The sequence below is a fragment of the Pseudopipra pipra genome, chromosome 20 (genome assembly GCF_036250125.1).
Source record: "Pseudopipra pipra isolate bDixPip1 chromosome 20, bDixPip1.hap1, whole genome shotgun sequence".
Classification (NCBI taxonomy): domain Eukaryota; kingdom Metazoa; phylum Chordata; class Aves; order Passeriformes; family Pipridae; genus Pseudopipra; species Pseudopipra pipra.
Genome location: NC_087568.1, coordinates 5968410 through 5993353, shown reverse-complemented (window position 1 = coordinate 5993353; position 24944 = coordinate 5968410). Strand labels below are relative to the sequence as shown.

At 47.9% G+C, this 24944-nt stretch overlaps 2 protein-coding genes across 4 annotated transcripts; one reads left to right on the top strand and one right to left on the bottom strand.

The window, feature by feature from the left end:
• The first annotated feature begins 102 nt into the window (after positions 1-102).
• Positions 103-19365, top strand: CIZ1 (CDKN1A interacting zinc finger protein 1). Of its 3 annotated transcripts, XM_064677033.1 has the most exons (17): positions 108-374; positions 680-804; positions 2711-2826; positions 5287-5453; positions 6456-6591; positions 7507-7567; positions 10318-10397; positions 10756-10835; positions 11773-11955; positions 12307-12437; positions 12827-12911; positions 13478-13591; positions 13906-14085; positions 14693-14762; positions 15847-15968; positions 18640-18850; positions 18935-19365. In XM_064677033.1, exons 2-17 carry the CDS (start codon positions 707-709, stop codon positions 19222-19224), a joined length of 2124 nt encoding a protein of 707 aa, XP_064533103.1. In that variant the 5' UTR covers positions 108-374; positions 680-706; the 3' UTR covers positions 19225-19365. The 3 variants fall into 3 exon arrangements, with proteins under 3 accessions (XP_064533102.1, XP_064533103.1, XP_064533104.1); XM_064677032.1 differs by having other exon boundaries at positions 103-374; positions 18640-19365; XM_064677034.1 differs by lacking the exon at positions 108-374 and having other exon boundaries at positions 490-804; positions 18640-18839.
• Positions 19305-24047, bottom strand: BBLN (bublin coiled coil protein). The gene is made up of 2 exons (XM_064677038.1): positions 23893-24047; positions 19305-20859 (listed from the first exon to the last, which is right to left on the bottom strand). Exons 1-2 carry the CDS (start codon positions 23978-23980, stop codon positions 20666-20668), a joined length of 282 nt encoding a protein of 93 aa, XP_064533108.1. The 5' UTR covers positions 23981-24047; the 3' UTR covers positions 19305-20665.
• Positions 24048-24944: the final 897 nt, after the last annotated feature.

Sequence of the window (24944 nt, the reverse complement as noted above, 5' to 3'; positions counted from 1 at the left end):
TAAAAAACACAAAGAGCAGAAAGCCCACGCTGTTGGATGCCATCTGCTCCCCCTCTGCAGCCGTTTATTCCACTCCCTGCCCAGCCCTGGGCAGATGGTGTCCATCCCCTCCCAGCCCTCCCGAGGGACAGGGGACCTCACTCCCGCCTCTGTGCGGGGAATGAGGGATGGAGGTGCTGCGGGCAGGGGCGACCTGAGCGGGGGCTCCGGGGGCGATCCCCAGCCCCTCGGGGGCGGCCGGGTCTTGCAGCCCTGCCCAAGGCGCTGCCTCCCGCCTGGGCTGGGCCGGGGAGCGGGGCCGGGCAGGTGGTTCTTGTTCCCGGCGGGAAGATGGAGGCGGCGGGCGGGGAGCGCTGATCGCCGCGGGCTGCGCCGTGAGTGCGGGGCGGGGAGGCGAAGGGAACGGGCTGCGGGTCCCGGCACGGCCCCGCCGCGGGGAGCGGCCGCCGCGGGCAGGGGAGGGTGGGAGCAGGTTTGGGGAGGTGGGGTTTGGAAACCTCCTCCACAGGCTGCCGCTTGCGATGACCCCGGGGGGAAGGAGGAGGAGGCGGCAGGGGGGGCTCGGCTCAGTGAATGAATGGGCGGCAGCGGCGGCGGCTCCCCTGCTCAATGGCTGCTGGGCTGATACGCGCCAGCCCCGCAGCCGGTGCCTCCCTCGCCCTCCCGTGTTTTGTCTCAGGCTCGCCCCGCTCGGGGCTCCCCAGACATGTTCAACCAGCAGCAGTTCCAGCAGCAGCTGCTGCAGCTCCAGCACCTCCTCCAGCAGCAGCAGCACCACCACCCCCCGGCGCAGCAGGGAGGCCGGTAAGCGCCGCTACGCGAGGCCGGGGATCCGGGGCCTGTCCCGGGGGACCGCTCTCCTCCGCCTCCCTGCGCTCCGGAGCCGCGGCGGGGCGGGTGCGGGGCTGCCCTCCCTCGGCCGGGAAGGCGACAAAGGGAGGCGGGCGGGGTGCGGGCCTGATCGGGGCAGAGCCGGGGGGCTGGAGGCAGCGAGGGGTCGCGGTGTGAGGGATGGAGGCAGCGCGGGCGGCGGCCCGTGTGGGGTCCCGCCGCGTCCCCTCAGCGCTCCGGGGATCCCTGCCCGCTGTCCGGGGCGGTCCCGCCGCGGAGTCCCCGAGCCCCGCGGGGTGACCCGGGCAGAGCCGCCCGGTGGGTGGGTGGATGCTCCGGGCCGAGCGTCGCCCCTCGGGGCGGGCAGGGCAGGGCAGCCGGGGCTCGGGGAAAACGCCTTCTCCTGCAGAAACCCAGCAGAGCCACCCTCGGTAGACGCGAGCACTTTATTATTTTATTGTTGAACTTAAGCTGTTTATTTGTTTTCTTTCTCTGCTGGCCTGGGTGAGGCGATGGAACTTATTTCTGCAGTGGCACCGGCGCTGAGGCTGTGGCTGAGCGCGGTGGGGCAGGGAGGGGATGGAGAAAATCGTGTTTTGTTTGTGAAAAGAGAAATGACATCTGCCAGAAAATAACCACGGTTCTCCAAAAAAAAAAAAAAAAAAAAAAGCAAGACGTAAAACAACTTAGATAGGAGCAGTTGTCCCCGATGAGCTGAGATTTTTAGAACCAACACAAATTCTCTGAAATAATGCATTTATTTGCACTTACTGTTACCTTTAAAGCCTTATGCTCTGCAAATTTAAAGCAATGGGGTGTGAATTTAATAATATAGTTAATTTGTTATTTAAGAAATTATTATATTACTTTATTCTTATAAGGCATTTGTCTCTGAGGTCAATGTGGGAATTCTTCTGTTTTACTAGAAATATGAACCTCCAAATCTTTTTACCATTTTATATGTCTTATGCAATAAACAAAGCTGCTCTTAAAATGCCAGTAAGGGGCTGACTGCCAGAGAGCATGGCTGCATCTTGCACCTTTAAAAGTACGATTTTTGTGGTATAAATATCTCAGCTCTGAGACTGGAACAATCTAGAGCAGCAAATGTGAAGATGAGCTGCTGTGAATTCTTTTAAGAGGGTTGGGGTTTTTTGTCAGGGTGGATATTTCAATCCATGTTTGTACCTCTTTTCAGCCCTGACAGATTTAGCTGTGTCAGCAGTCGTGCTTAGAGGTGGGCCTGACCTTGCAATCGCTTGAATAAGTGCCTGCCAGTTTCTTCAGACTTTTCTCTCACGTCTGCTCCACCCTCCTTAGAACTGGAGAGTTCTTCTCCGCTCGCTTCTTCCTCCTCGTGTTTTAAATATGAAGGCCGTGCTTTATTTTTCCATCTGGTTCTTGCAGTTAGGGGGCACCATTGACAGTTCTGACCTGTCTGGCTCCGTGTGGGAGGTGTTGATTTTGGGAAAATGTGCTTTAAGCTGCTGAGAAAACTCCCTGGTTTTTAGGACTTCTTTTTTGTTGTCCTGTTAAATGTAGCTGCTGATCTAGATCACTCATTTCTCCTGACGGGTGCTGCATAATTCTGTAGAACTGCAGTCAGCTCCTGGGCTTTTTTTATGCTGCTTTAGAGGCTTCATGTGGGCTTGGTGCTAAGGAGTTGTCTCTGACCTCAAATTCTTTGATAGACAATCTGTCAGCTTGGAAATTCCAGGAGAGTGGAAGAAAGAGGATACAGTGCCGCTGCACGGTGTCTTTTCATGCACGTATATCGGCATTTCAGCTGTTTGCTCCTCTCTTTTATAGTTGTTAGGTGCCTGGAATCGAAGGGGGGCGGTTTTTATTGGGTTCTTACGATTTATGCCTTCTTTTCCAGGGGTTTGCCGCCACCGCAACAGCAACAGATGCTGAGCTTACGGGCAACAAATCAGCCATCGCTGCTCAATGCCAATCCTATGCTTCAGCGGGCCTTACTCATGCAGCAGATGCAAGGTACTGTCGTTATGGGAAACGCTTACTGGAGTTATTTAATCATCCTCGTGGACTCAGACCACAGCATGGCTATTTCCTGCTGAACCAGGGCAGTTCTTGCACTTGGCAGTTCCGTTTGCTGCCTTTTTTTTTTCTTTCCCCCCTTTAAATTTGTCCATAGTCCACATCACAGAGGTTCTTCAGTGCCCTACTATTCACAACTGGGAATAGCATTAGAAGGTATCAGGATAGATGCTAAATATGTACCTTCCCTCTTAAGACTTGATGGAGCAAGTATTTTTTCATCAATATGTTTAGATAAAATACTGAAGTTTTTATTATTTGTTTGTCTTGCTTGGTTGGAAGGTTAAAGCAGTTTATTTCATTATCTGTTCCATGTACGCTAACCTTGTTTGCAGTAGATAGTTGTCTTGGTCCAAACTTGGTGCAGTACAAACAAATAAAGTATATTGTGGTGGAAAATGGTTCAGGTTTCAATTGTCTCGTGAAATTTTGATTCACTGAAATGACTGTCGTTTCTCTGGTGAATAATATCACTGTTCTTCCATCAGTGTGTTTCCACAAGTGGATTTTTCTTTGTTTTTTTCCATATGTATTTTCAAAACAATGCCTTTATAATAGCATTGCTAATGTAAAGATAATAGGAATAAAGCTATGTTTTTATTTTTTGCTCATGTCTGAACCTGACAGCTCTTTTCAATGCAGCAAATCAGTACCTGAGATAGTTTTCAGGTGCCTAGTCTAGATTAATGCTTGCAATTTCTATCTTGCCTGTGAATCATGCCCAGATGTGAAGACAAAAGATTTATTCTGCATGTCGCTAACTCTTCTTTTGTTCTCTCTTGCCCATTTAAAGAGAAGGCTCTCTAGTGACTCCAGTGGCTCTCCACAGATCTCTCTCAGGTTGTAGGGAAAGTGGCAGTGAGAAAGGACAAGCCACACTCTGAAGATTGGAGTATTTATATTTGTTGTTAGGGGAAAGCCTGACTCCACTCCAGGCAGCCTCACTCCTTGCAGATATGTTTGATGTCAGCACGGGCTGGCCTTTTCCATGAAGCAAAATCTTTTATTGAGAAATTGTATTTAAATAATGTGCCGAGGGCCTGAGGCTAATTAGAGCAGGATAAGGTATGTTAATGAACACTTTTAAGTGCACTTTGTTGCTTTGTCTTAGTGCTTTTTCTTTTCTTTTCACCTCTGCATGCCAGAGTTGCGACTTCTCTTTCAATAACCTACACCAGGTAGCCACAGGTAACATGCAATATGATTGCCAATGTCTTAACGTGGCCTTACTTAGGGATATGAATATTTTTGGTTATTCAGGTTTTGGTTACATGTAAGAATATCTGATGCTGTTAGCATTTCTGTCCCTGGGAAACATCAGCATAAATAATTCATTGGCTGCGTGTGGCTTCAGCAGTGGGAATAGGAAGAGATAAATACTTCAAGTTGAAATGGATGTGTGGTTCTTCAAAGGTACCAAAGCAAGAGCAGATGATGATTTCTTGTCTTACAGATTTTTTTTAATATAGCTATGTCCTTTTACAGTAAGGGATTGTTTATGGGAAGTAATAATAGATTAGATTACTTTTGAAGACAAACATGGGGACTCCTTCCTATTGTGTTGCAGGCTTTTAAGAGAAAGCTTGGTTTCTTTCACATTTTGGGTGCCTGTCTCTAGACTTTGCTGCCCTGTTTTGACAGCTGCTAAAAAGCTGGAGTATTCACTAATTCAAGTGAGAGAGAAAAAACAGCAATTGAAGTCCAGATTCCCAGAATGATGGACAGCTCCTGAGGGTGTAGCAGAGGCATCTGGGCCCTTCCATTCCCTCACTCCTGAAATGGGGATGGCAAGGACTGTCTTCGTAAGAAATTGTTGAGACTTAGTCAATAGCCTGTGGATGCTGAAAAGAACTGTTCAGAAAGCAGAGCATTATAATTGGAAATGGCAGAGTCTCGGGTGTCAGAGTTGAGGTTGACATGTTGAGCTTGCATGACAACCAGGTGGCAGAGAGGACTGTGGGATCTCTTGTTTGAGAAGTCCAGTGTTGTTTTAAATGAAACACTGTTCCTTGCTTATGCTAAACAGCATCCATGCTATGGTGTGAGCTGTCAGCTGCAGAAATGTGGGGTGAATTTTCCTTTTTTTTTTTACAGAGAGTTTTTGCAAAACGAGACCTTGTTTGTTGCAAGCGTTAGTGTGCTCAGATCAGATAATTGCTGTAATGATCTTAGCCTGCAGTGACAATTATAATTAAATAGCCTGATCCATAGTAATGGTTGTTATCACATCAAATCATTGTGTGTGCTGAAAAGGGAAGAGCATAGAGCACCCATACAGTGCCCAGCAGAGCACAGGGCAGAGGAGCCCTTCCCCTCTCTGCTTGCTGCTTGTGCAGGTGGAATATTTTCCCTTTGCACAGCTCAGGGTGGTGACACGCTCTGTGTTTGCCTCTGTAGGAAACCTGCGTGGATTTAACATGACAGCGCCAGCACTGCAGCAGTTCTTCCCTCAGGCTACAAGACATTCCCTCCTGGGACCACCACCTGTGGGGGTCTCCTTAAAGCCAACTCGGCTGGGCTTCCCCAGCCTCCCCTTCCAGCGGCAGAACCGGACCTTTCGCAAGGTGGGCTTGTGGTTTCCAACTGCCGGAGAGATTTGTGCTCCTTTTGTACTTGCAGCTGTTGACATTGTTGTAGGCGGAGTACAAAGGAGAGGGGAGAGAGCCTTACAAAGAAAATGATGTTTTGCACCATGCTGCTGACACAGAAATGCAGAAATAATTCCATCTCGAAGGCTTTTGTGGTCCATATTTACATTTCTGATGTAAAGGTTTCTTGTCACTGCTTGCCCAAGAGAGAGAATTCCTCATAGCAGAACTGTTTAAACCTGAGATATAAAGGGAGCCTTAAGAAGTACCAGCTTCAAAGTAATTACAACAGAAGAAATCCTGGCTGAGTGCTTTGCTCTTCCAAAGCAGTTTGTTGTTCCCAAATGACCTGCTCCTACCCTGGGCATTCTGCCTCTTTGGGCTGTTTTCCCTCTTTTTAAGATCAGGCTCCTGTTTGTTCTTGTGGATTTTGTAAAATCTACAATTTTTTTTGTTTTATAAAAACCTTTTTCACTTTCCACCATTACGACCTCTTTTGTATCCTGAAAATAGTTCTTGGGTTAATTAACTGCTACTTTCCTCCTCTTAGATTAGCTTTTGCATATTTCATCCCATCCTGTCAAAAAGATGTGGTGGATAAGGTGCACTTCCATTCTTGGACTGTCCTTTCTCCAGGGTCAAAAGAAGAGGGATTATTTTGGATTATTATTTTCCCTTCCCCTGCACCTCTTGCCAGAGTCCCTCTAACATGATCCTACTCTTTACAAGCAGCTGGATCTCCTACAGCAGCTGCTTAAGGCACTGGGGAGATGTCCTGGGCTACCTGTGGAGCTGAAGTGCCTCGCCCTGTTTGACCATGTAAACTTGTCTGAAGCAGGGCAGTCCTTTGTAAACCATCTATTCCTTTCCATTTCCACATATTGGAAATTCCTGTTCCTGCTCCACAGTAAAACTCTGGTGCCTTAGACAGGGTGTGTTAAGGACCAAGAGCTGGCAGTGACTCTCTGTCCTTTGCAGGACTTCCAGAGGGTCCCTGACAGGAAGCGGGAACTGGATCCCGGTTCTTCGTCTCAGACACAAGGTGATGAGAAAATGGAAATCCCAGAGGGAATGCAAGCAGGGTCAGAGCAGAACAATTCCTCACCATCCACAGGTAAGGAGGAGCCCGTAGTAAAACAAATGCTTACAATTATTAGAAACTTCTCTTGACTAGTCCTGCAGCAAAGGCCAGAGATGATTTTAGGCTTAGTCAGCTACATTTCTTTCTAATTGTAAATACTTAAACTGCCTGTGATAGCCCTCTGCTATGTGCTTCATGTACCACTTTTACCTGGATATTTTTGATTTTTTTATGAGCCTGCTTCATCTCTCTTGCATGGGAGCCTCTCAGAAGTCACTTTGACAGCAAACCCCATTTAAGATGGGGGGGAAAAAGAAAACTGGTTTGAAATTAGAGCTTCCACATTGCCTTACCCATGCTGAACTCAACATCTCATGCAGCCAAACACATAAAGCAGAACCAGTTGCAACCAGCATGCTGAGGAAAAGATGAGTTGAAAGAGTCCTTGTGCTCCAGTTGTCAGAACAGAAACTGCTGGCACTGAATGTCTTAAATGTCGGACACGACACAGATGTGGGAATGTCTTTAATGACTGGAGAGTGCCCAATCTAAAACTGCAGGCATATGATGAGGTGGTGACCAGTGTATATGCAGTGGTGAAAACAACCTGATTAAGTGGTTGCTGTCAGGTAGATGTGCCACCTTGGCTTGTATTAATGTTCCCATGATCAGAGCTCTTGTCACTTATATATATACAGGACTGAGAGCCACTTAGTGGACATAAACATAGATTTCTTTTTTTTGACAACACCTCATACAGTGACATTGCAATTGAATATCTGAGGTCATTATCTAACCTTGTCAGTGCAATTCTCAAATTCAGAATAAGCAAGTGTTTAGAATTATTTGCTCTAACAGAGCCTTATGGCATTTGCCATTCAGTTATGGAACGTGCTCAAGGTGGCATGGTCTGCTTTGCTAAGAACATCTCCTTCTGTGTTCCTGCAGAGCCAAGAACTCCAACAGAGTCTGTGTTGAACACTGAGCCTGCAGCAAAAAGACTGAAGAGGTATTTATTGAATGGGGTATTGAGATAGTTCCTGAGCTTAGAATTATTGTCTGATTTTATTTTCTGATAATTAGGGCTGGACTGGACTGATGTCTAGCATATGAGAGGTGTTTCAGATGCTTGTGAACAATTCAGAAAATCTCGTGATGCTTGCTGAGTCTTGTAAGGTCTCTGCAAGAGGTGACCCAACTATGGGAATGAAAAATCAGAGATGCAGCTCATCTAAATGTGCAACAAAGCAGAGTTTGCTCGTGTGTTCTCCTGCCAGGATCCTTGTAAGAAGCAGAGATGTTCTTTTCTATTCTGGTATATTTCTTTAATTTTCTTCCTTAAATGTCAAAAATCAAAATGAGCAGAGAGAGAAAGCTTTGGAATATGTTAGGTTACCGTAGGTGTAGGAGAGGGTAGTTTATTTTGAGGAATGATAAAGGGAATCAATACTCCCTAGTATCCAAGCCTGTATCCATGAGTGCTGAGTTCTGTATCCCTTCTGCAAAGATTGTCTTCCCAGTACCTCTGTCTGTTGGGTAAAAATAGACAAAGGCAATCCTATTATCCCCCAGGGATGTGCAGCAGGCGGGCACGCTGGCCATGGCAGGCCCAGCCCGGCACTCCCTGCATCCCAAGGGTGCAGGAAGGACAGACAGGGCTGCATTGCCATCTAGTGGGATGTGCCATCTGCACCGGGCTGCTCCTCTCCCAGAACTGTCACCCTTAGCTGGTGCGGAGGGAGAAGAGGAGGGAGTGAATACAGATTTCTGGAGGCATTGATTTGAGAATTCTCCAACATATGTTAACGACGATGAGTCAGGACTCCTGGGTCCTCTTATCTTCCCTGTTAGCAATTCACCGCCTGCTTTTGGACAAGTTCCTTCACCTCGCTGTTTCCCATCTGTAGATTAGAGATTAATGGATAGCTTTGGGGAGAATATTCCAGGATTACATGATCAAGGTAATATCCAAACATCAAAGTAAAACATTAAAGAGTGATAAATATTGTGTGTGCAGGGACCACCGTGAATTATGGACTCTGATTAGCAAGAAAGTGAATAAATTCAATTAAAGCTAGGTCGAATACATTTGAGTGTGTGCTTTGTTAATCTGTTTGCCAAAGCTAATTTAATTTTAATTACATTAATATTTAGCAGGGTATTAATCAAAGTCCTGTTACATGCACTGAAAAAAGAAGAATCAAGTCTGAGGAATGACAGCTCTCACTGCAGCAAGCCTGCTATTAGGAAAATCCTTTCCTAAGCAGCAGTTAGGGACTGCCAGATTTGATGCATATATTATGGCTGGTATTTACCTAGAATAGATCATTCCTTAGCTTTTTTTTTTTAAGTGTTTCTTTTAACTTCCAATGAACAGATGATGGATCTCCGAAAAAAACAGTTTACTGTTCTCATACTGCCCTTCACAGATGACAAGGGCATTCTCCCCATCCGTGTCATAAACTTGTTTTGTGCTTCATTGTTCCATTTCCCTTTAGCCAGGAATACCAGCCTCCTTCTCCATTTCAGGTTTTTCCCACTTCTGCCTTTGCTCCTATGTACATCTGTATACCTGGAACAACATCCTCATTCCAGTGCAGAAAGCACTCGTCATCTTCAAACCCTCCTTGAACACCCACTTCTAGCATGGCACGACAAGTATCCATAGAATACCATTTCCTCCTTAGATCACGCTCGTGGTGGCTTTTGCTCCCTTAGATTGCTCCTTAGATTTGCAGTTCAGGCTGCAAACCCTCGCCCTGAGTGCTGGCACCATCTGCGTGTGGTACAGTTAGTGTTGAGCCTGCTGGCAGCACTTGACAAATAATGTTAATGCCAGCCACTCCTGTTGGATTCGTGTTTGCACTGCCCCAACCCTGCTGCATATTTATAGCCGTGTAACCCAGTTACATTATCACGTATCAATCTGATAAATTATGCTGGGGGGGGATGTGTTTGGATAACGGGATGCGGTACCTGCCTCTTGCTTGTGCAGAAGGTGCTGCTCCCTGTTGGCAGAAGGACACCAGCAGGTGGGAATTCGAGCCGCCCTCAGAGCCACGGTGAAAAGTGTTAGTCCTGATGGAAAAATGGGGGAAGGAGAAAGAGACTGCAAAGTACACTTTGTGCCCTCTGGAAGTCAAACATTTATTGTCAGCAGTCCCCTCGGGAGCTTTTTTTCTCCTTAGCAGATCACCAATACCAAATAAAACAAAGCAAGGTCCTTTTGATTTGCATCTTGTACAATTTTTGCTTCCCCCACAAACAGAACTGTAGGGACTCTGGAATGAAACATGACTGGTATGAATAGAGCAGGCAGTTATGGGGAAATCCCTGTAAGGCACCACGGAGAACTCCTTCAGTTCTGTTCTGTCATGCACAGAGCAGCCAGGAGCATGGTCCAGGTCACCAGTCACGACAGGACTGAGCTCTCAAAGCTCTCATTAAGAATATTTCTTGTATGAACTTATTTCCCTGCAGGCTTCTTGCAGGAGAGGGTTGTTAACAAAAAAATCAGTCGTAATCTTCTTGTCCAGATTATTTGGCTGCTGTTTCTGAATCTGTTCTAGAACACCCACTCTTCGTTGTTTTTATTTATTTCTGCCAAGTTCTTGCCTGAAATACCACTTCCAGTAGCTTATTGATTTGGGGGTTTAGTGGAGAGTGTGGTAGCTTAGACCCAGCCTGTGCCTTGGTGTGCCTCCTGAATCTCTTGTCTGTAACATGACAAATAAGGTTATTTTCTTGATATCCTTGAAGTGTGACCGAGGAGTCTGCGTTGGAGGATGCCACAGACAGCAAGAAAGCAGGAATCTCGAGCGCCCATGTCCAAGCTGATGGTGAGTTGCTGAACCCTGTCCTTTGCACTTTTAGGGCACTCCTTGCTGGAACTGCCTCTGTAGCTCCATTTCTCTGACACGAGAAATGTCTCTCCTTCAGTCATACAGGATGGGGAAAGGAGGATAAAATCTAGAAATCAAATCCAAATCTAGTCCCTCAAAATATGTTACCTACCAAATGCAAATGATGGGAAATTTCCCTCTCGAATAAGGGATTTCTTTGGAGAAAGGTTTGTGAACTGGCTGATGGCCAGCAGCACTGTGAGGAAAGCTCCCTGACTTCACTCACCTGCTGCTTTGTTTTTTTCTACCATTGCTGCTTTGATTTAAGGCAGCTAAAAGGACTCTCCCTTCTTAGGTGCAGACAGTGCAAAGGAGTACACAGCTGAAGAACTCTCTAGAGAGAGGAAATTCTCCGAGGAACCGAAGGCTCCTGAGGTGAGCAGACACCGCTCTGCGCAGGGGTGGTGCAGAACATACAACCTCCCCCTCCATCCTGGAGAAGCCCGTTGCCACTGGGAACCAGCTGGCACCCACGTCTGGAGCTCTGTCTCCTGCTGTAAGCTGTTGTCCCTGGCAATAAGGCATAATATGTCTGCAATTAGTGCGCAGTCTGCTCTGACTTGCTGCTTTTGTACCTCTGCTGGCCTGTTCCTCACCTGCTGCTGGCTGTGGATGGGAGGCTCATTAAGATTTCAGTATTCATCTGGAAAAATGGGAAGTTGAAAGAGTTACTTAAAAATATATGTATGGAGGGCCGTAGCTAAATACATCTTCCATGTTGCTGAAGAGCAGGTGTAAAAAAATTCAGGTGATGGTGTTAAAGATGCAACTTGAGAGCCTTTGCATGAAATATGTGGCCCACATGCTTGATGTTAAACCAGGACCTTATCCTGTGTAAATCTGTGAGCAGACAAAGATTTAACCTGAGGTGTGAATCAGACTTCCATAATTGGGAATGTTTGATGATGTGATCAAATGTATCATCCTGCCCATGTCTGAGTTTCTGACTCCATCAGGTCTTGGCCTGAGTTGCCTTTAGTTTTGCAGTGGAGAAACATGAGCTGATTATGTCCCTTACCAAGAATTGTTTGTAGCTCCAGTCCCCAGACTCTGGGTCGTACAGTGACTTCAGAGGCTGCAGAAACAGCCAGCTGTGCTAATGGTCCTGGTGCTATGACACAGGGATCGCTGATCTGGTAGCTTTAGGAGGAGGAGTGTGCATGAGAGTCCTTCTGATCAGCCCCATGTGGGTTCAGGCTTAAATGCATTTTCCTAAAGAGTAGAGAGCTTAGGTGACATACAAAAAGCAGGTGTAACTTTTAATGTCTTCTGCTGAGAAATTGGACTTGATCTTGACTCCTTCTTTTGGCAGGTGTTGAGCTCTGGAGGTTCACTGAAGGTGACTATTCAGCAGAGCAGTGAGAGCAGAGCTATCAGTACAACAGCTCTGAAACCAGGGCACTGGGCCTGTGAGGTGGGCACAGCTGATCCCAACCCCGAATCGGTCCTTAAATTCTACTGTTACATCTGCAAGACCAACTGCTGCAGTCAGCAGGTAAAAATGCACAGGTCTGACAGGGATCTGGGTGGTCAGGAGATGGGAATTAGATGGCTGGCTGCCGTGGGGAGGTGCAGCAGGAGACTTGTTAGCAAGGGCTCATGCTTCAGGAACAAGGAGCATAAAAAATGATGACAAGCATGCAGATAAAATAAACCTCTCCTGAGAGCTGGCAAGCAACCTGCTAGAGAGAGAATGTGGGTGGATCCACAGGCAACCATGCTCTTAAGCTTTTATGCTATTTCATTGTTAAACAGCAGTCAAAAGAAAGGAAAGCATAGCTCATACCCATTATTTTCTGTATTTTGAATACATTTAAATGGATTTTTCTCCTAACCTCTCTTTCAGAATTTCCAGTCCCACATGGCTGGAATTCAGCACCAGCAGCGACTTGGGGAGATTCAGCATATGAGCAATGTTTGTTTTGTTTCACTACTGCCCATGGTGAAGCAGCAGAAGGTGCTAGCAGAAAAAGATGGGTAAGTGTTGGTCTGCACCAGAAAACTCTGGTGGCCCTACATGGGTTCTAAAATCCCTCACAGCACCAGTTTGCCCCTGAGTTCTAGGTAAGGTGTGAAATCCCTGTGGTTTCAGGGCTAACTCCTTCAGGCTGAAGGATACCAGAGTTGACTTTGACCTGTGTAGTTTTTAATACAGTAGATCAGGTTGAAGACTTTTTTATCTGATGCATTTCTGTCAGCACAAGCTAAAGCAACCTGTAAATGTGTGGGAAGGGGAGAAGATAAATCGGAGGCCGTAAAGACAGGAATGGTGGGGAAAACAATGCCAAGGACAGATTGCAAACTGCAGTATTCCATGGAGAATGTAAAAAAGGTGTGACTTAGAGCTATATCTGTTGTCACTTCAGAGAGAGCCAGCAGCGGTGGTGTAACACGTGCCAGGTGCACTTCACAGGGGATCTCATCAAACATCGCAGGACCCAGGAACACAAGGTAACAGCCACAGCCTGGGTTTCATCTTTGCACTGACCTTTTGTGGGGATGGAGTGGAAGTGTCTAGCAGCTCCTGCTTCCCAAGCAGCAAAGAAAAAGTGATTGGGGTGTAGGGTTGCACGTAAAGTTCTGCCAGTAACATCCTCCCTAAGGGCACTGTCGTGTTATCTCCTACCTCTGATCGCTGGCAGTGCTGGAGCCTCCAGTTGTCATGATGTGTCAGTGTGGCCTGAAGCACCTCTAGTGTGTAATTGACTTTTCTCAATAAATATGGTTTATCATACCTAATCTATTGAATAGTGAGCAGCCTTTTCAAGCTAAAATTTAGGCATGTCAGCATATTTATTGGCTTCTAGGGGAGAAATTGTAAGATGCACTTAGTTTTGCTCTGCATGTGTTCCGTCTTTTTGGTGCATAAGACTTAGGGAGTCCTTTCTGCTGAAAACACTATTCTCTTTGTGGTCTCCCTGGTTTAGATGCAGGGCTGACTTTGTTTCACTCAAAATTCACCTGCATTCCTCCAAAGTAGTGCCTCTTGACTTATGGAACTGTCCCTCTTTCCTCAGCTGGCCAAACGCTCGCTTCGTCCTTTCTGCACTGTCTGCAGCCGCCACTTCAAGACCCCTCGCAAGTTCGTGGAGCACATGAAGTCCCCTGAGCACAAACAGAAAGCCAAAGAGGTAACACTGCCTGGGTGGAGAGCTGTGCAGGTCTGGGGGCTGCTACCCTCACTACTGCAGGGCTGAAAGGAAGATGTGCAGTTCTTCCAGCCCTGTTTCAGTTTTCATCTTTTGCTGGACTTCAGTTGTTAGAGCTTAAAAGAAACTGAGTGCAAAAGGGACAAGGAGTTAGATGTGTCTTGAAGCGAGATAGCTTTGTGCCCCTCTTGCAGTCCCTTCTGCTCATCAAATGCAATCAGTCCAGGGTCTGAGTTCTTCCTTGGTTAAATGGCAAGTGCAAAGTTGATCTTATCTTTCTTTTCCATACCTGACAGGTGAGGCTGGGAGAGAAGGAGTTGGGCAGCCCAGAAGATTCAGAGGAGTTGATCACTGTGGATGCTGTTGGCTGTTTTGAAGATGATGATGAGGAAGAGGAGGAGGAGGAAGGGGGAGCTGGTGAGGAGGAAGACCCTGATGTAGTACTGATGGAGAATGAGGATGCTGCTGCCAAGCAGGTAAGCCATGCAAAAGGAGAAGGAATGACCTATCTGAGAATCTGCTGTGGGATCCTGTGACTTAGTTGGTCTTGGCTGTTTGAGCTCAGGCTTTCAAGAGTCTGGTCAACTTTGCACTCTACAGCAGGAGAGTGAGGGCTCTAGGGTTCTTCCAGAGCACAGAATGATGCAAAAGAGAATCAGGCACTTTGTGTGGGATGCAGGAGGGGCTTCTGCTGTGCTCCTGCTGCTGTCTTCAGCAGCTCTTGCTGCTGTCTTCAAATATTACCTTGTTGCTGAGGAGCACAAGCAGACGTTGACATGGTCTGTTTGAATAAGCAAACATATATGTGGAGCTTTATCTCAATAAATATTGTCCCAGTTACCAAGAAGGAGGGACATGGCTAAGCTACTTCAGGCTTGGAGTGCAAGGGCTGATTTTTAACCCTTGTAGTGAAGTGGCTTGCTGACATTGGGGTTTGCATCTGGCCCTGACCAGGTGCTGTGCAACTCTGTCTCTGGTATGCTAATCCTCTTGTTTTTCTCCTGAGCTTACCAGAAAAATGCAAGAGCCCAGGAATGGAATTGCCACAGATACAGTAGGCACTAATGTTCTTTTGGTTTCCAGACTGGGCTGAAGGAAGTGTCTTTGGAGGATTACGAAGGAAGTGAGAAGTATTGTCCAGACACAGCCTATGGTAAGCAAGCAGAGTTAAGCACAAAGGCCCACAGAGCCTTCTCTGGCCACATGCTGTTTCTGTAAGAGAGGATGGTCTCTACCTACTGATATAATGACTTCTTGGGCCGTGGTGCTCCAGCAGCTGCACTGGACTGGTGCAGGTCACTGCTGCCTGGAGAAGAGACCAAATGTTGCTTTATTATTGTGTGATAAAACATAAGGATGTGATTGATGTTTGTCAGCTGCCTTTTGCTTTGAAGAAGAAAGGATGAGAGCCAGATACTTTGCTAAGGTAGGACATGGAACAAGTAGGGCAGGAGTACTGAAGAAAGTAGGTAGCAAATGAGGGATGCTCTGGAAAGATGGAGTCGGAAAGCATATCGATTGGAATGCTTTCCAGCAGAAATGCAGCTTGCACAGAGATACTGAGCAGCACTGACAGTATCAAACTCTCTGCTAGAGCCCAAACTGTGCATGTTTCCTCTGCTTCAGACCCCCCACGCTGCACCCAGCAGTTCCTCAGCGGTGCTGCTGCCCTGGTGGGCAGTGGTGCCTCCAGATGGCTGTGTCTGGTCCCCAGCCTTGTAAGTGACTGACTTCAAACCTCTGACCTCGCTGGTGTTGTGAGGAGGGCAGCTCTGCAGAGGCTGGTTTGTGCCCAAGGAGAGCTCTGTTTACACCAATCTCCCATATCGCTGTAACCTTCCACTATCGTGTGGCAGATGGAATAATGATTCATGCTGTGAATGTTCTCTGCGTGTTCCTCTTGCGTGCCTGCTGTCTTCTGCTTGGTTTGATCCCATTACATTGGATCACATGTTCTCTGTAGTTTTCCATTGTATTCTTTTCTCCCTTTTTCCCCCCTTAACGCTCTGTGTAGTTTCTTTGCTCTGGCAGCCAGATTTCTCTCTGAATATCAACCACAGCCATTCCATGGTAAGAAGAGATATTCAGCAAGTCATCTTGCAAATCCCCGATTAACAGAAGCAAAGCTTTCCACTTTTCCTTTTCTCCCCCCACTCCCCTTGCCCTTTTAACATGCTTTCATTATTTGAGTTCCATTCAATGTGATCTGTGATTTCCCTTCCCCTCCCGTTTCGCAGGCCTGGATTTTCTGGTCCCCGTCGCAGGTTACCTCTGCAGGCTGTGTCACAAATTCTACCATAGCGACTCCGCTGCCCGGCTCGCACACTGCAAGTCCCTGATGCATTTTGAGAACTTTCAGGTCAGACCCTTTGGCGATTGCATGGCCTGGCATTTGTTACCCCCGTGCGTGTCTCTCCAGCGAATCCACCACGTTAGCTGTCCTGTCTCCAGCTCATTTCCATCATCCTTGGTGTCCACTGTGCCATAGTTCTCTCCTGGTGTGCTCTGTGTGTGTCTCCCATCACCCCTGTAGATCTAAAACCAGTCCAGTCCTGCTTCCCAGCTACTGCTGCTGTCATCTTGTTGCCTGTTTCTGGCTGGGAATCTTCCTCAGAGTGTCTGCTCTGTTTGCTGAACCTGTGGAGTCTGTTGTTCAGTCTAGGCCTCTTCTGTTAGACCAGAGACAGATGGGTCAAGGTGGGTAAGAACAAAGGACAGAGGCTGTTCCTTGTAAAGAAAGCTGGTGCATCTTCTCCTGTGATACTGCAGGAACAGCTCCTTTAGCCAAAATTGTGGGTGTGATTCATCCATGAAGAGGCCTGGTAAAATCAGATACTCAGCTTTAGAAGTCTGGAAATTTAACATTACAGACTCTTTATGTGATGGAATCTACACGCTGTGGGAGTCTGTTTGTCCCCAGGGTCAGCCTGCAAGAGGAAGTCTGTCTGTCTGTCTGTCTGCTACCCTTTCCTAGAAACTCCTTAGCACAAAGCTCTGCCAACTGATGCTGTTCCTTTGCTTTTCTGGCTCCACCTAAAGAAGCCCTATTGCCCCTTGCTGCTTTTGTATCTAAAGCTTTTCCTACTGGGCTGGCCTGGAATCTGCCTCCATCGTTCTGTCCTTGTTGACTTGCCAGGGGGTGAGGGGCCTGGATTAGCACCTTGTGGAGGGTACACAGGGCTTGTACAGTCTCTGCCCTCTCCTGTGACCACTGCCTGGGCCCTGCCTGTGTGGGAGAGCAGTATTTGCTGACCTTGGCAAGGAGGGAGGCTCTCACACCAGCTTTGTCCTCTGCCTGCACCCACACTCTGCTCCCAAAAGCTGCTGGTTTTTCCTACAAGCTTATTAAATAGTGCCTAAGAAAAATCCAAACACACACACCCATTCCTGAACCCCCAAAAATTCATGTTTTTCTTGTAGTCTTCAGACAGAAGAAACTATTCCTAGTCAGCCCCCACTGCCTCCAGCAAGAGGTGGGGTGCTGCAGAAGCCAGCACTTAGAGCAGTGAATTTGGGATGGCAGGAGACCACAGCTGTTCCTTCATGGTTGCTCATCCTCTCCCACTCCTGCAGCTAGTCATTTCAGGAGTGAAGGAATCAGTCTTGAAGTTTTCCTGGCTTGTTTTAGATCAGCTTAGAGTGAAACTGCAGCAGCAGTCACTTATGTCACTCTTTTGGCCCACTTAGAGCTGAAATCAGATGCTCTTCAAATGGATGCCAGAGTGACCTGGAGGGATTTTTTTATGAGAAGAGTTTAACCTTAAATACCTGCAACCAGATAACTATTGTTCTTGGCTGCCTGGGTGCCTCAGAGTTGCCACAGTCTGAGTTAAATCTTTGTCACTGTTGTGTATTGGAGTATTCTCAGCAGAGTAGCTCAGCAGAAGGTTTCAAAGCAAAGAATTGTCTGCTGCTGGGGCAGTTCACAGCATCACTGAACACGAATTTGCATGCTTGTACCTGCTTTAGGTTGGGTACAACATTGACTCAACTGATCTAGTTCCAATGCAATAGGATATTGTGCATTTCCCACCGTTTGAGGGCAGAGAAAGAACAAGCCTGCAGTGATAAACTGAATTACAGGATAAAGCTGCCTGTCTGATGGGCTGTAATTCCACATTGCAGACTGGTAAAAGCCATTTGGCTCAAAATTGTTTCCTTAAACTGTCAGGTGTAATGGCCTGTGCCAGTTCAAGGAGCCCTTTAGGAGACAGCTGAAAGGGAGTTGATTGTGGAGGGAACTGCTGTGGAAAAGAGGGAGCTTTGGTTTGTTCCTTTAGCTCATGCTCCGGGTGTTGAAGACCAGGTTCCTGCTGTGTGTTAGCTAGAGAGAGTTGCTGTTTTCCTGAAATCTGGTCTAGAACATGGCTAGTAGCCATTTTAATCTCTTTACAGACCTCTACTGGTTCATCATGATAGCGAGTGCAAATAAGTAATTTTATTGATGGTATGTTACCTTTATTCTGTGGAAAACCTCAGTGCCTTGTAACAAGATATTCTTGATATCTTAGTCTTCCTGTCAACAGTTCCACCGACTGTGCAGATTGTATCAACAGAGTGAAGAAATATTAAGCTTTCAATTTAAGTCTTGCTTTGGCTGATAAACATTGAATCTCACCTGTAGCTGAGGGTGGTGCAGAGCCTCATGTGCCCAGGGTATGTGTCCTGGCAGTAGCTGAAGCAGGAGCTGTCACTTGCTCTGTTACATCTACTAAGTCCCGAGTCTGACTGAGATGAACAGTTGCCAGAACATGATTTTTGTCTCGGGAGCCACAGGTCTGCCATGCACTCGCTCAGCATTAAGTAATGTGAGAAGGACTTCAGTTTTTAATATCACCACTTTTCCTCACAGGAGCTGACCTTTCTCTGTTGAAAGCCTCAGCAGCCAGGCCAGGAGCTGCTGAGACCAGTCGTGCCCCTGCCACTCACCACTGTTTTTGTACAGGTGTTCCTGGACCAGCTGCTGCTTTGCTGCAGTGACAGGAGCTGAGCTGGGCTTCCCTCTCACGTTGGTTTGTTTGTATTTGCAGAGATACAAGGCAGCGAGGCATCGTGCCACAACTGCCTACCCCGAGGCTCCTTTGCATTCCCAGGGCTCCAGCTCCCAATTGCTGGATGATCCAAAACAGCCTCTTGCTACAACAGCACATACCAGCAAGAAGATGAATGATGATCGTGGGATAGACAAGGAGGGTACAGAGCTGTCAGCCCTGCAAGAACAAACTCCAAGGTCTCTGGAGGGTAAGGGTGAGCTGGCCACCTCTGGGGCAGAGGGCCAGAGCCTGGCCAGTGTGACTGACCATGTGTGTGGTATCATGGTTGTAGAAGAAGAAAATCTACAGGAAGAGAGCAAGTCCACTGCCACTAGTGCTGCCTGCGTGTTCCCCGAGGAGAGCCGCGCCACGGGGGAGCTGTTGGGACACGAGGAGGAAGCCAACGCAGCCAGGCAAAGGGAAGGCACAGATGACCACCAGGATCCAGGGAGTGGAGGAGGGTTAGGACAGAATGAGGCAGCAGATGCAGGCCAGGAGGCAGAGCCTTCCTCCCTCGCCAAAGGTGAGACAGCCGGTCTCACCTCTGGGTGCAGACGCTCTTCTAGGCGCAAACCCAGATAGAGTGGCCTTAAAGGAGAGCCCTTTACATATGATATTTGCTGGAAATGTTTATTTTCTGAGTCTTTTAATAGAGCAAAACCTTCAACTTTACTGCTGTTTTTATTTTAAGAATAAATAAGCCTGGCTTTAGCGTGTCTAATACAGGATGGTGTTGGTTATTACTTGTACAGTTGGGATACAGCAATTATGTGGAAAGACTGAGGCTTGGACTGTTGAACCTGAAAGAAGATGGTAATGTGATTTCCACAGGGGACAAAGTTCATGGAGTAGATGGATGCAGACTTAAGAATTCTTTGTAGTCCCTCTCATTTCCTTTCCAGGCAGAGAAGTTTCTCTCTTGGGAGGCTGTATGCTCAGTTTTGCTTCTCAGAACAGTTTCTTTTCTAAGACACACACTCTTGGACAAGCACTGTGTCCTAAGCTAGGCAACAATGTGCACCTTGGTCCTTTGTTAGTACTACAAGGCCTAATCTAGTCTGTTCTCATAGTGGAGACTCTCAGGAACATATTTTGTTTCAAACTGATTTTAATAAAACAATTTCTTATAAATAACCTCTTTAACTTTCAAAAAAAACTCCTTTAACTTTACATAAGTAGAACAGTAAGACTTGCTTCAAAGTGCTGGCTCCAGGCCATCCTGACAAGATCACAAGTTAGACCAGATGGCTCATGCCTTGTCAGAATGTCCAGGGAACGCTCTGCTCACATCCCAGGGCAGGCAGGCCCCTGTCTCTGCTCTCTGTAGCTGATGCTGTGGTGGGAACTAACCAGGCTGCTCTGCCTCTCTCCACCTTGGAGTCTGGAACAACAGCCAGAGAAGCTGGGCAGCTCCCAGTAATAACAGCAAAAACATCACCCTGGTAGCTTGTCTTATCTGCTTGGCAGGGAATGGAAGCAACCAGTGGTCTGGGACCATGTGCCAGTATTTGGTACGTCACAGTTAATGTGACTAAGGGACAAGTTGTAGTTTCAAGGCAGGAGCTGGCCTAGGGCCTCCCTCCCCAAGGCTGTCACCAGAGTTAGAGTTGGGACAAGCCTGGAGTCAGGACAGCCCCTGCCTACTGTGCTTTTTCTGAGGGAAGAGGCTAAAGCCATAATACTCCTTGCTTGGATTTAACAGTACAAGAGAGCAAAGATCATTTTTCCTCTTTGTGAAGAGGGCCTGCTTGCAAACTACCTGCATGACATCAGATTTCCTACAACCAGCTTTAACCAAGTGTGAGTGCCAGGGAGCAGAAAGAGCCAGCTCTCCTACACCCACCCATGTGCTTTGCACCTCTCACAGCTAAAGGAAAACAGAACATGGAGGTGAATGGCAGGACACAACCAGGGGAAGGAACAAGTAACAGGCACGAGGCACCTCTTCTATTCAAGTTTTACATTAAATTGTTGAGCAGTAAAAGTCCCTCAGCAACACTAGCTGAGAGTCTGTGGTCAAACACTAGGCAGAAGGCTGGGGGCCCTGTCCATCAGCTCCCATGTTCAGCTGCTCGTTCTGCTGCTGGAACTCCAGCCGGGCCTGGCGGTTGGACTCCAGCAGTTCCTTCAGGCAGGTGTGCAGATAATCATTCTTCTCCTCCAGGTGATCTAAGCAGGAGTTGATCTGGTCCAGCATGGAGTTTATTGCTGCATATTCTAAAAGGAAGAGAGACTGAACAGTGTAAGTGTGTTGTCACTGTAGGCAGTGAGAGCTCTGGCAAAACACACCCACAGCGTTTGGGCTGTGCCTTATCTGCCCCCAGGGTGGGTGAGGTAAAATACAACTGAATCCTGCATGGGTTGTGTTCTCTGATCAAACACAGCCAATGGGAGGTTGGATCACTGGTAACAAGATCTAAGGCAAGGTACCTGGGCAGTCCAAAGCCACTGTGGGTTTATCTGCCAGCCCTGGATCTCACACACCAACAGCTGACCACGGGCTCAGTGCTGACTGCAACAGTACCACAGAAATCCCAAGGACAAGTCAGCCTTTTTAGCTGCCTTTGGGATCATCTTTCCTGATGGTGCAGGCATTTTAGGAGCGTGCCACAGTGTTTACTCTCTGAATTTTCTGTGAAAGGCTCCCAGGCTGGGGTGTGCTTCACCAAGGGCCTGGCTGGGGTCAGGCTGACAAAACGTGGCTGTGGCAGGAGCAGGGATGAGCCCAAAGGTGCTGGTAGTGGCACTGTTACTCCTAAAGGGAGGTAAGTGTGGGGCACCAAGTTCAACCACAGGATTTCATGCACCATTAAGGCTTTGGGTACTTCAGATTAAACCCAGACTCACTGACAGTCGGTTCCCCAGGTACAGTTTCTTATTCACAGCAGTTTCAAGTGCAGCAGTTTGCCGTGGTACAAGGGCATTTCACAGTGTTAACACTGTTAATCAGCTGAAGAGTGTTGTGCTACTGCACGAAACACCTGCTTTTGGATTGCTCCAAGCAATATTCACACAGTCCTAAAGAATAACAAACAAACTAAAAAAAGAGACAAGATAAACCTCTGCTGAGGTTACTCAGGAACCCCAGGGGGTTACAGGGACCCCACATGGAGCAGGTCCCACGTTTCTTTCTGAAGCCACACGGGCTGGGTGAGTGCAGGGAGGCTGTTGGGGAGCTGTGACCCGTGGGCACGGAATATTTCTTTGAAATGAGTGCTTGTATTTCAGAAAAATTCTGGATCAGTGCTGGAAATCAGCTGCCAACTTTCATTAGCTGAATATAAATAATAAACCAGCAGGCACTTGGAACAGTACAACCCAATAGAAATTAAACTGTTGATTTCTGCCCTTCATTTTTCGTATGTCATGTTAGGCTGGTACCTTTTATATTTGTATTTATTGCATCAGGTATTGATGGGCATTTTCAGAAGAAGTTTTGATGAAGTAATTCATTTTTTTTTGCATTCTATTGGGTACTGAATTCATGTGGGTAGCTGAAGTTGTAGAGGAAAATTATTACTTCTAATTTTACCTACTGATTAAAAGTTCCCTGGTGCCCCAGCACACCAGACCCAGGCCCTGCCATTCCCAGCAGCTCTAAAAGAACTGTGAATATTTAAACATTGCAGTCATTTGCGATATTAATAGCTAAGGAAAAGTTTCATTATAAAAAAATAATTGTCCTCCTTTTCTTACACCACTTTGAAGCTGTTCAGAGTGTTACAGCCTTAATTCTTTGGATAATTGTGTGTGTTGCATTTGAGCTTGTTTATAAAAGTTTGGCCTTGCATTTCCAAACTGATCCCACAAACACAGGCTTTCTAAAAAGGTGGCAATTAGCATTATTTTTCAGACCCTGGTTCAAGGTATGTGAGAATGTCCATGAGTCACAGCTCTACTTCAGTGTGATGCACCATGTTGCAGTGAAATGGTGAGCGCACCCCAAGCAGACACAGTAGCTACTTGTGACAAGTGATATTCATCAGCCTGGCAAGAAGTCTGTAATCACAGCAGGAACCTAATTTTCTCAGTGCCTAAAGCTCAAGCAAAGGCCATATAATTTGTGCAGCTTTGGGAAGTGAAAAAACTTTAACCATTTAAAAATAAGCTGTAAAAAGACTGTCTTCCATTTGTTGCATACTTGGTGGATTTTTGTGGAAACAACCACATTCCCTAATGAAAACACTGACTGAGGTATGGCAATTGCATTGACTCCTCTGCATGCTTACAAGGACAGCTGACAAAAATAAGGTTTCTATTTGAGATCAAGGAAGTGATCCACAGCTTCAGCTCCAGGACCAGGAAATAGCTGCAGCCCTCTATGACCAGCTGCTGCACACAAATCAGCTGATCACAAGCTGAACAACCTAATTAGACTTGATGTAGATCCGATTTAGTGACTTTCTCCGTCACAGCCAATGTGTCTCTGAGCTCTTCAGAAAGTGTGAAATGTAAATCACTCTGATGATGCAAAGCAGTGACCACTCTTGGGGTGTTTCAGGGCAGAAATGATCCTTCTGTCACTGCAGGTGGATCCCAGAGAACTCTGAAATCCACCTGTGTGGGTCACATCTGGAAAGTGAACGGTGTTACGGGAAACAGCAGAATCCAGCTCTTCACCACCTTCAAGAGAAGGGTAGCAAAGTGCTTACTCTGAAAGAGTTCCAGTTCTAAGTGACCTCTACGTCTGCATTACAGCTCTGCTATTGTTTCACTTCCTCCATCAGCTGGTTTTAACTGGACAGGACTGCATCAGAAATTTCAGACCCAGGCACTGTAAAAACGCTCCAGAGTGGAATTTACCAACCTATCTGCCTTAAATTCCCTTTTTCCACGCATGACTACTTCTCCCAGATCTGCCCACGGGACCTGCCCTGTGCTCTCACAACCTGAACATCCTCTTTCTCCTTGAGCACCTGCACCCTGTGCAGCAGCAAAAGCACGGAATCACCTTTTCACAAGAAAAAAAACAACCACCCCAGGGGCAGCAGAGTTCGGGGCCCCACGGCTGAGCAAGAATCAAACCCTGCAGCCCCCACTGCTGTGCAGCAGGCACACCTAGGGCGTCGGGCACCGCCGCCAGCAGGACAACTGGGCATACCTGGACATATCTGGACACACCTGGACACATCTGGACACACCTGGGCGCACCTGTGCTCTGCCACCCGCAGCCCACGGGGCCAGGCCAGGCCAGACCGTGCCCCGCTGGGGCTCCCCACTGTGGCGGCGGCCCCGCTCGCCCCCACGCACCTTCCTCCCCGAAGGTGTCCCCGCCGTCCCCGTCGTCGTCGTCGGGGCCGCCGCCCACCACGTGCGGGTCCCCGTTGGGCCCCGCCATCCCGCCGTGCCCGCGCCCGCGCCTCGCCGCCGCCCGCACGGCGCGCCCCGTGCGCGCGCAGGGCCCACGGCCAATGGGAGGGCGCGGCGCCGCGCGCGTGACGCCGGCCGGCGCCGCGGTAAAGCCTGTGGTTAGCGGCGTTGGGCGCGGGGCGGGAGGGGCGCGGGCGGGCGTGGAGAGCAGCGCTGGGCAGCGGGATGGCCCAGGGGCGCAGCGCCGCGCCCCACGTTCCTCGGGGATTTTCCCAAAAATCCCTGTCTCTTTGTCCCTCCCCCGATGTCTTCAGCCCTCCCCAGGTTTCCCCACTTAGAGGCCGCCGTCAGCACCCAGCATTTCTTTCCCAGGACGCTCTGGATCCCATGGAGCTGGGAGATCCCAGGGATGCTCTATGGATAGACCTGCATCCTGCCCGTGCGGAACCATCCCGCGGGTACTGGGGCAGCAAAGCCACGGCTTTGCTGCTTCACCCGCCGAGCGGCTTGAACCACGCCCAGGTCACCTTGAGGTGCTCTTCCCTGAAGGAACAAGCACAGTTCGCTTTGCCCTTCCCTGTCTTTGGCCCAGAATCAGCTGCACCTCAGTCGGCTTGAGATCTCATGGCTGCGTGGTGTTTTCATCCCCAGGAGAGATGTCACTGGGATGAAAATAATCTGCAATTAAAGGATTGATTCGAGCAGAGCTTCTGAGATCAAGGACTCTGTTATTAAGTGGGTATTTGGGACAAAGACAAAAGAAAAGGTCATGTTCTCATTTAACATCACAGCCACCTCTCCTTTCTGTGGGGTAACCCTGCTGTGCTGCTGAGTCGGGCCTGTGTCACACCCCAAGTAGGGGAATTGAATATTAGTGTAATTAATGGACATAACCACTGTTAATAAAACAGATGATGACTTTCCGGGGGTGTGCACTCACACTGTGCATGTGTGCCAGTCAGAAGCTGCAGCCCCACCGGGTAGGACGTGCT